The sequence below is a fragment of the Porites lutea genome, chromosome 3 (genome assembly GCF_958299795.1).
Source record: "Porites lutea chromosome 3, jaPorLute2.1, whole genome shotgun sequence".
NCBI classification, from domain to species: Eukaryota; Metazoa; Cnidaria; class Anthozoa; order Scleractinia; family Poritidae; genus Porites; species Porites lutea.
Window position 1 is genome coordinate 388,390 of NC_133203.1, and position 11,168 is coordinate 399,557.

General features: G+C 36.8%; 1 protein-coding gene across 1 annotated transcript; it reads left to right on the top strand.

The window, feature by feature from the left end:
* Positions 1-3,260: 3,260 nt before the first annotated feature.
* On the top strand, positions 3,261-10,096 carry LOC140930098 (homeobox protein Dlx6a-like). The gene is made up of 3 exons (XM_073379760.1): positions 3,261-3,394; positions 8,743-9,064; positions 9,400-10,096. Exons 1-3 carry the CDS (start codon positions 3,350-3,352, stop codon positions 9,891-9,893), a joined length of 861 nt encoding a protein of 286 aa, XP_073235861.1. The 5' UTR covers positions 3,261-3,349; the 3' UTR covers positions 9,894-10,096.
* Positions 10,097-11,168: the final 1,072 nt, after the last annotated feature.

The window sequence follows — 11,168 nt, forward strand, 5'->3', positions numbered from 1 at the left end:
CACTCGAGTATTGGGCCCCGTATCTCGAAAAATGGTGGAACTCAAGCCCAGGGTTAACTCCCAGTGTGAATCAGAGTCTTTAAAGCGCGGCGATTATTTCTAGGCCCTTACTCTGAGGTGCAGTTATGAAAACCCAACTGAAATGATCGCTAATCCACTTTTCAGGAAGCGCCTGAGACATGGTCTTTATAGTCAGAGTAGTAATACAACGATCTAAGATATCCGTCTCAGTCCATTGTCTTTCAAGACAGAAGGAGATGTGATAATTGGTCATACTCCTGCAAGCTTTATATAGCAGTCGGTTAACCAGCCAAAGTACATTACATCATTGAAAAGCTGCAATCGGTTACTTAGGGTTTGTAAAACTTTAGGATTAAAAAATGGCTTCTAGTCAACGGAGTCGAACTGTATGTTCCAAATATTAAACCTATGGTTATCCACCCTAGGGCCCACTCGGCTAGCAAGCATCTTAATCCTGACCCGCAACCCCAAAGATGGCTTAACATTGCAGCTTTCACATACTTCGACCTTTAGTTTGTCAATTTAAACTTTCTACAGCTTGGTAAGCGAGGTATAAAGAAAAAAAATGTAAAAGGAAAGTTTGAATTCATTGTATTTCATATCGTAATGCAGTTAACTTGTTAAAAACTGCTTTACTGCTTCGGGTTTATTTTAATTAGTAACTTTCTTTTGGCTAAAACTTTTAACTAAACGTACGCGTCTGAAATTCACAGCATGTGACTTTTTCATTTGCCTTTTCAAAAATCGGCTGCAAGCTGATTAAAATTATTTTTATTCACAAATATTTTTATTTATATTTTTTTTATTTTTATTCACAATTATTTTTATTTTTCAAACAGGTTTTCTTTTCGCACAGTGTTCGCTTTTCGGGGAAAAAATTCTTCGTGATCACTGCAAAAGATTTTAAGAATGATTTATGCCGTTTCTATAAACAATGCTAAATGTCCATTTGTTTCGCTACACTGACAATTTTTAATAAGTTATTATTTCTACTATGGAACTTTCACTCCATTTTAATGACTTCTTGGCGCCGGAAAACTAACTAACTCGGGAAATTAAAATTGAACGGCTGAACTGGGTGTTATTAAAAATTAATAAAAGTAATATTTTCCTTTCAAGTTTTGCCTTTTCTTCGTCAAATAGTAAACAAGGCAATTTGGTGGAAACTCATTAAGTCTATGTCAGCAAAATTCTAGTAGGGCAAAATGACGTTCAAAGTCTTTTAAAAACTTTGAACTAACATGTATAATTGTCCTGTCAAATTTCCTGCCTTTCCAACTTTCAGTTCCTTGCAATCGTATTCAGCGGTAATCGGCTAACTTAACATAACAGTCTGTTTACAGTTCTGACGACAAGAGAACTTTTGAAAGTCTGGCCCGTCTACAACTTTTACCTTAGATAAGACATTATTTTGCTTAGCACCTGCAAGGTTGAAACATTGACACCTGTTTTTTCGGCAGTAAACATCTAATACTTTCTTAACTAAGCTTCTTTCCATTTTAGGTTATCCTGATACAACGCAGTTAAGTGTCTACTGTTTAGACAGTAATATTTCGTGAATATGCCAGAATGTCTTTTCTCCCTCCGTCGATAATTCCGGTCGACGCTTGTTTTTAGGTCTTACCTTGTAACTGAGGACTAAACGATCAAGAGTCCGCCAACTTGGAAACAGTAATCCTATCTTTTAAATTAATCATATCGCTTTGGAACACCATTTGTTTTTCCCCCTTTACTACGGCTTCACCGCTGCAGTTAATTTAAACTCCACACAGTTGCAAGGACACGAAAATTCAGCCAGCTTCAGAGAACTCGTTTAAATGCCGTACCGTACTTTTCGAGTCCTTAACTCCCATTTTAAGTGTTCGATTTTTTCAGTTTTATTTTGGTTGCAGGTTTGAAGCTCATTTAAGGTAAAAAATTTAAAGCTGTGCAGACTTTAAGGCTAAAAACATTCAGTAAAAAGGCCGCTGACTTTGTCATGATAGCTTTGTACCCTTTAAGTTTAATATCGATAATTACAGTTGAGAACTGTGCCTTCACTGCCCCTACATATCGCTTGGTTACGCCTTTTTTATGGTCACAAAAAGAGTTGACTTAAATCATCATCGGGAGGGTAGAAAATATTTTTAAAAGCCAGACCGTTACGAAAGCGCCAAAGCTGTTTACACATTTTCTTTCCCATAAAGCGACTGCCGCAAATCGTCGGTAATAGTTCACCGATGAACAATACTAAGCAACACCATAAAATGATCAGAAATGAAATGAATAAAACATTTAGCCCTACAAAAGAAAGAACGATTGCCCTGATTATCATATTTTTATTTCGAAATGGAGCCATATGCTAGTTGTACATAGTGTTCCATGTAGAAAAAATGATGAAGCAAAAATTACAAATAAGCTTTGTACTGAATCATTAATTTTACATCTTCAAGAACAATGCATACATCTTAAGATATTACATTCGTCTCATAGTCCGAAAAATAAAATTCTGATCTTTTATAAATAACGGGTACATATTGCTGGAAAAAAATCTTCGAAATGTGTCAACAGTTTGATTTCTGCCCTCTTCATAACCCGTTTTTAATATATGTTCAAAGGTTGTCTAGTTGAACCTGACTGTGACTCCAATTGCCCGAGACCATCTGTTTTAGATTCTTAATTTTGTTCTTTTACAGAATAAAAGGTTTGAAATCCAATATGAGTAATCAATTGGACGTGGCAAAATTCGACCAAACTTTAACTGACTTTTTAAATGTTGCTGGCTGTAAAACTTTTCAATACCTGTCATTGAAAATGTTTTTGTGATTTTCGGTGAATTGACAACGCGCAGAACAATTACCAACAAAAGATGGCAAATCACCATGTGAATTTTTCATTTGAGAAAACAAAAGACCAATCCATCATAGAACACTATGTGAAAACAGTAGCTATTTCAAAGAGCTTAAAGTGTTTTGTAATTTTCCTAATCTTGTGTCCTGATCTATTTCTTCTAAATGGCTGGATTTAGGGCAATTTTGAACACCTTCTTCGCTAAAACTCTTCAAATTTCGCCTTTAAAGCATCAAGAAAACGTTTTCCAACACGAAAATTGTCCATGCTTGAGCATTTATGGTTGTTAATTCGCCTCAATGTAGAAAAAAGGGCGAATTGTTTACCGCGCTGAAGCAATAAAACAAGTTATCGTAAAATTTATGGTGAGTCGTTTGTGTGACAGTTAGTATGCGTAGCAATATATTAGCTGAATATAGTTGAAGAACTCGATATCATTTTTATAAGGAATACTGGCAACGAAACTGATGCTAGTTCTGTTTTGTGCCCGTGGTCGGATATGTTAGAAAGTTATTTTCACTGGAAGTGGAAATCTCTCAAAAGCGTAAGTACTGTAAACATCTACCGAGTAGAACTAAGATGTGAAGTTCATTGCAGTTCTTAAAATGCAGCATGTTAGTAAGATCAATATAAAGTCATGTTTTGGCTTCCCTGAAAATCGGTGATTGGAAAACACAGTAAGAGGAAAACGTCAAGTTCCTTTTTCTTTCTTCGCAACCATGTCAAAAGAATTTTAATAATTGGACGACGTATCAAATGCTTCTCAGTGCTGCGCTCATCTGGACAAAAATGATCCCAAACTGAAAAGATAACAATTGGTTTTATGTTACTGACTGTTTAACGTTAGGGAGCAGAAGAAGTCGACAATCCTTTAGGTGGTCAATTTATTTTCTTGACTCATTTAAATGATAAAACCAAATTTTTTTAGTGATGCTGAATCTCAGCGTATCAGAATCCGCTTGAGTCCTTTACTCCTAAAACGTTAGGCAGGCATGATTTCCTTCACTCGACTGAAATCTCAAAAGTCCAAGTAGCTTATGAAATGCTGAAAAATATATTTATGAAGCACACTAACTAAGACGCTAGGTCTCTGGATCACAACTTGCATATTCGGATCTTTTAGAATTACGGTCACATTTCTAATTACCAGCTTTGCGAGAGGTTTGCACTAGACTTAGCTACATAATTCCGGAATTTTGGGGTGGAATTTTAGACATCAAAAAGAATTTTAGAAAACCTCGGGAATTTTAGAAAAAAAATTGACAAATTCGAGAATTTTAGAGCAATTTGAACATTCACCCGACATTTTGGCAACATTTTCACGGGCGAAAACGTTGACAAAACGTTATTTTTTTGTTATTCCTACCAACCAAGAGAGGGCTCAGTCCACTCACATGCTACAGCAGTTTCTAGAGCACTAGAGCAGGATATTCGTTTGAAAAGGAAGATAAATACATACATAAACAAACGTAAAATGATGTTTCTTGGAACCTTTAAACATTGGTAACAAACGATGTTTTACGATTACAACTCATTCTTTCTTGTTATATCGCCATCAAAAATATGAATTTTTTTGAGAATTTTCTGGAATTTTAGAGAGTTTTGGAGAATTTTAGACATTTCTAAAAAGAATTTTAGAGCTTTTCCGGGAAATTCTGGATAGAATTTTAGGCCATACTTCGGGAATTATGTAGCTAAGCCTAGTTTGCACGCTAACTCTCGATCAAGGCAATCGACAGCTAAGCTGTCCCGCCAAAGGAATGTCCTTTTAAAGTGTTTTTCACGGAAGAAATTCCTTTCCTTACTTAGGTCGATTCTCTAAAGTACAACCAGAGCTAAAACCTTGAAATGGCTCAGTTTACAACTGAGTACTACAAAGAGAGAAAAGAAGTGACTACCAGAGTTGAATGCCCACTATATCTGTAGCTAGAGGATAAAACTAATCTTCTGTTTGCGTCACGCGACTGAACTAGTCAGAGTCGAGCATGGGTAGTGGTCGCCATTGTTTACGATTAAATAAGGTTGTCTCAGAAAAAAGTCAATTCTTATCGACGGCACTGTTAAAAGTGATGTTCACCTGTATTGATCTCACGGTCAGCACGGTCAAGATTACTAAACGTACAATGAAAAATCAACCTTCCTATTGTACACAATTTCAAGTGCTTCGAGAATTCAAAGAAATAAAACACAGCAAGTATAATTCACTTTACAACTAAGGAATAAAAAGAATTTTCTATCCTTTTCGGTGGCCACAGTTTATCCAGTTCATGACTTAGTGCCTTGTTAAAACCTAAATTCTAACTTCCTCTTTTTCTCAGTTAAACTCCTTTATCGAAACGATAGGCAGCCATGAATAACTTAAATCTGCTGCAGTGTAAAAGGCCTGTATTAAAATTTTATAAAATACCAAAAAGAAGGATTTACACGACAGTGATTAGTTTGATATATTCCACAGCTTTTACATATTAAACGCTGACGATCTAGGATTACTTTACGACTCGTTTTTAGTTCCATATTGTTTTCTCAACAGAGTTACACATCGTGAAAACATTCAGCTGCTATTCAATAAGGTCACCTTTTGAGGGAGATCATATCATTGCGTGATCGTTTTCGTGAAGCATTTTAGTTGCTTCCAGAGAACTTGCTGATCTCTGTTAGTTTCGAAACTGAGTTTAGTTGATGACTGTCAGCTATTGTCCTGATAACATATAAGCAATAGAACTTCAGGTAACGTATACTACTCTAACTAAGGTTTCTTCATTAATTTTGGAAACCTTTAACTGAAGTGAAGTTAGAAACAGAAAATCGTGTGAGGTTTACGTTTACGAAATGAGAAGACGTGGTTCCTTTGTATAAAAATAGCTCAATTGTCTTTTATTGGGAACGTTGTCCTTTTATTAACAGTCTCATTGCTTCATATTTCGGCACCGGGATGCTATAGTAACATAAAACTTTTTAAGGTTTGTCTACGCACGACTGACACTACCACGCACCAGTCATAAGAAGGATGTTTAGTGATCAGGCGTACAAACCGCCAAATTTTATGTTTTTATTTACAATTTACTTTTGATTTTGCATGCAGGTATAATTTTAATTCGAATACGAAGTGAGCTTCTTTTGTTAACGTTTTGAACAGTTTATAGTGTTGTCTGGCTTCAGTTTCAAAACTATTATTAAGTATCAGTGTTATGTTTCAACCAGAAAGATAAAACGTTTTGTAAAGACTTTTCTAATGTCGGTTTTTAGACTGCATAAAAGTGAAAAATTCTCACTTTAGTTGTAGTTTTTTTTAATCGTTGCTCACCATATTGCCACACGAACAAAACATATTAAATGAATGTCTCTGGGAATACAGAGCTGCCACCAATTACAGTCTTTTTGTGTTGCCAATGCTTTTTTCTAGTGGAAACTTGGTTAACTTAAGTTGTCCATTTGTTTAGTTTATAGCTATTGCCGAAAAGAAAGTCACTCTTTCTTTTCTTCATTTCATTTCATGATGTCCGCGGGACATCAATCAGCGAAGGGGAATCGTCAAAATATGCCACTCAAAGCATTTCCATGATAATAAAAATGAAAAACAGTCTTCTAAGCCTATAGACTTGAAGTGAACCGTTTCTTTGAACAAAAGAACAGTGGGTTAAGAAGGTTCAATTTTATGATTATGATGACTAAGCAATGGCTGAATGTTTGTAACTTTAGTGAGGAAATTTTTGTGGTGAGTCAACAAGAGCGATTTCAGTCATTTAGCGCAGGCCCCTAGGATTGTTTTCGGGCTTCGTTGAATGCAAACACGCGAAAACTTACGAGTATGATCTCTTATTTAAACAGATGGTCCTCATTTTGATTTCGTTGGAATTGTCGATGTCTTTCATTAGACATACATCAGGAGAATGCTGCTCGTACTTGAAAAACTTGAAGTTACTTAGTCTCATATCGTTTTCATACATTTTGTAAGAGTCACCTTAAAATGTTCTTTTTTGCCCAACAAAAAAATTTTTTTGCGATACCAACGCGCGAAACTGTTAGCAATTTCCGGGAATAAACGTTTTCTATGTAATTCATTTCTTCCTCTTAAAAACAAAGGCAGAGAAGAAAGAGTAATTGAAAAAGCGTATTGTTGCTGTAAAATCGATATGGGAAACAGTACTAACCGGCGATAAATGCATTCTACGCGTTCTCATTACCTAATGAGTTCTACTTATTTTTCTTAAAGCAGCTTGTTAAAAAGTGTTGTTATTCCGGCAATGATAAGAGGGAAGCAGTTACAGAAATGAAAAATTGTAACATTAACTCGTTGGTGCCAGGCGTTGTTGCTCACTAGTTGTACTGTTCGACGTACAGACATCTGAAAACAAGAGAAGATGGTTGGTAAAGCATGAAAGAGAATTACACTTTTAAATAAAACTCGGCAACAATTTGAACAAGCCACATAAGGCGTAAAAATGATTAAAATTTTAATCAAGTCAACTTAGAAATATTGTTCATTGCCCAGACAAATTATGAATTTATTTTCTTAGGGCTTCCGCACATTCAAAGTAGTAAAAACATTGAGAAAATGAAAAAGGTGTATACGAAGTCGAAAAACGCGCTCCTCCCTAAGCAAAAATGGTAGAAAAAAGTCGACGAGCGGTGCATCTTAGTTAAGATTTTAGACTCAAGATGGAAGCTTGAAGTCCAATTGATTCTTTATTGCCACTTTTAATATTTTTCTCTCTGTCTTCTTTAAGAAAAAGGAAGTCAAACCTTTACATAATTACGTCACCGCAAGGCACGAATTAAATGCCTTTCACAGTTAAAGGCCCAGTGGGGTAAATAGTTAATCCGACTTTTTATGGTGTAAAAGGGCATTGTGTCAACTAAACAGATCACCGGCTTTGCTTCCTTAGTAGCAGAAATTTGTTTTTAGCGTTCATTTTGTTTGCTCAAGTTCGCGTCAAGTCACTTTTTCGAGCATTTGAGGACAAGTTAACTTGGCTGTAATGATACATTGTTGTTGCCAGTTAAAAGGCACCGCTAAATTACCTTGGGTTGTTTTTACACTTCGTTTTCTATAAACGTTTAAAGCAATTATTCCCCTAAAGACAACGGTTTGTAGATGGCATTGTTTTGCGCTTTTGAATAAGGAGCAATTTGGGGTTTTTTGGGCCCCCTTAACAGTATAATTTGCCATGGATTTTGATATTCTGGCGTCAGTTATTAGAAATTACACCCATCATTTTCAAATTGGTTCTGAAGCCGACTGCCATTATCGATTTCTCTTGTCTTTTCGAACAGGGAGGATGGCCGCATTTCCCGCGCAATGCCTTGAAACGGACATTTCTATAGCGGTTTAATGAAAAAACCACTTAGCTTCAATTAAACAACATGTGTTAATGATCTTGCAACCAAAAAAGGGCTGGATCAATGTTGTTCCATAAAACAATTAATTTAGCGACGCCAGTTTAAGAAAATCGGCTGCCTTCTTTTAGCAGGTTTTCCTGAACAGTGAAATTCGACTCAATGCAGTTGTCTAGATCCTTGACGCTTCAAGTCAGTTTGCCCGTGCTCACTGACTCTCATCAACAATGGCAAATTATACAGGCATGATAAAGACATTCTGACAACAGCAGCTGCCTTTGTTGTGTGTGAAAGCTATTAGAAGATAAAATACAATGTAATTAGAGCCATATTATCATACCGGCCAATTAGATTTGCATAAGCTATTCTTGCGCGACTCCGCTTTTCGCAAACATACAAATTAACAGACCACGCGTGGCTCATGAGTTTTGTTGTTTGACACAGAGCCACTCAGGTGGACGTTACGATCTCATATCGAGGTTCTCATCAGTGAATTGTCAATTTTGTCACATCTGCGAGTGCGGAACTCTTATAATTGAGTTGTTTTACATTTAGCGCGACCAAATGAACCTCAACTTCCAAGCCGAGTACTTCGAGCCGCCAGCAGCCTGCAAATCCGCCTTCATGGAGTTGCCTTCACCACCGGGCACGCATAGTTACTCCAGCTACAACTCTGTGCCGCCAAATTACAACCCTTACACGGCGGCCATGAGGTATTACCATCACTCTCCAACAAGCCAGGAGTACTCACATCCGTGCAACGCCCGAAACTCCTTTCCGATGGCACCGGTTTTAAGCCATCATCCACTTTCACATCATCCCTACTTATCGCCACCGTTAACAGCATTTGGGGCTCATCACGAGTCACCTCTCGACGGTAAGTCGACTTAACAATCTTTTTTAAGCAGCAATGCAGCCCTTTTTCAGTGAAAAAACTTGTAAGTGGGTTGTAAGCGCTCTAATGCCCCCCTTGTTCGGAGTAGTTGATACAAATTAGAGAGGTTTGTGGACTCAATAAGTCTAGTAAAATACTTTAGAAGTGTTAACATGTATTGTGAAATGGCAGGAAAATTAGTTCTAAGTGAACTGTTAAAATAGTTCAGGGCCTTTTGTCTTGGAAGTTAAGCGGTGAAATGATACAATTTATAGATGTCACTTTAGTCGTTGTTGCTTAAGGAAGGAATTAACCTGCTAAATTCTTTTTTATTGTAGAATTGAAAGGAACATGTGACGAACCAAGGTTAAACGGAAAAGGGAAAAAGATTCGAAAGCCGCGAACAATCTACTCAAGTTTCCAGCTTCGAGAATTAACAAAACGTTTTAACAAGACCCAATATCTTGCTCTTCCTGAGCGGGCTGAGTTGGCCGCCTATCTTGGTCTGACACAAACCCAAGTGAAAATCTGGTTCCAGAACAGACGTTCAAAGTTTAAGAGGAATGGTAGTAAGGGAAATGAGGAACTCAACACAAGTGATGGGCAAATTAAAACTGATAGCAGGCCAGGGTCTGCTTCGGAGTCACCTAACGACGTTTGGTCAAGCGAGGAACAATCAACAAGCACAGGAAATCGCGATTCAGATACACCAAACGGTATTGCCATATTGAGCAGTAGCAAGCCAGCGATTCCAGCACAGAGCTTAAGCCAGTGGTGTTTAGCAAGTGCAATTAAGTCTCCATTCCTTACAGAGCGTTGTAATAGAATGTGATGGCTTCGCAAGCAACCACTTTAATTCTAAAAACTCTGTATAAATGTACAAACTTTGCGCTCCATCAATGATATCAAGTTATCAGCTGCGAACAGTTATCTGTTACTAAGTGGCCTTATGAACTATAAAGAGATATCGGTATAATAAATTTTAATCTCATAAAATGTTGAAAAAGTTTTAAAAATTAAAGACTGTAAATACGATTCATTTGTGTCATAGTTTAAGTTGCTGTCTACTCTGTTAAAATCTTTAAGGAATCTTTTGTTCCAGTATAGCTCACTTGTAAAGTGGTAAAACAGTTCTGCTGTACACTGACTTAAACGACACCAAATCTCGTCGTCTTGAGTCGAATTGCTTCATGAAGTTGCTGACAGTCTAAGATGAACGTCTTATCTGATACTTAAGGTAACAACGTAGACTCATCATTCAGTATAAAGTGGAAAAATTCCGTCCTGAATTGCGAAATACAATAGCAAATTTTTTGAGTTCTGCTTAGATATCAGACATTGCGAGATTTGGGCGCATATATGTCTGTTTCGAAACGAAAAATTAAAGGGAAAATAACGTATTTACTCTTATCTATTATTTATAAAAGTATCAATGACATTTAGCAATGCTAAAGCTCTTGGTACCAGATGAATAAAGGACCCGTTATCAACCGTAAGAGATAATTTATTTTCCTGCGACTTAGTTTTATTTAAAAAATGCAGCCATGGTCTCTGCCTTGCTTACAAAAGACCGGACATGTGTAAGCTCTTAGCCTAACCTCAAATGACTCTTGTGTTTTACCTCACTTGTTTTTGCCAGCAGCTTGAAAGAGATATTTTTATTGTTCTTTCCTCGACCTGTTATACAAACAGATCGTCATTACAATGGCATCGTGCATTGTTCCCACTTCTTAGGCAGGAGATAATGATTATTTTACGACACAACGGTAAAATTATAACATAGATACATAGACTCTAGAGCACTCGAGAACGCCCGGTCAAGTCCACAACATCAATATCAGTAACAGTAAAAAATGAGTGATATTTGCCTTGAGCTGTGGTATCAAGGACATTTTTAGCTGACTGCTTTTTAGGTGATGGGTTTATATGGCCCATTATCAAAACCAACATTTTCTTAATACCAACCGGAGATCTATTGTTTAGTGTTGATTGTTTGTTGTATTGGATATGTGTCTTGTATGCATGTGAATTGCCCTGAACAAAAAGTGGTTCATTATTTCTAATACGCTGAGTGTTATCGTTCGAGCGAAACCGGCTCTCGGTATTT

Bases quoted from the DNA above. Each gene is read 5' to 3' on its own strand.
- LOC140930098 (XM_073379760.1), top strand. From the start codon at position 3,350: ATGTTAGAAAGTTATTTTCACTGGAAGTGGAAATCTCTCAAAAGC. The intron at 3,395-8,742 runs GTAAGTACTGTA...TTTTACATTTAG, and splicing joins AGTGGAAATCTCTCAAAAGC to CGCGACCAAATGAACCTCAA. The intron at 9,065-9,399 runs GTAAGTCGACTT...TTTTTATTGTAG, and splicing joins TCACGAGTCACCTCTCGACG to AATTGAAAGGAACATGTGAC.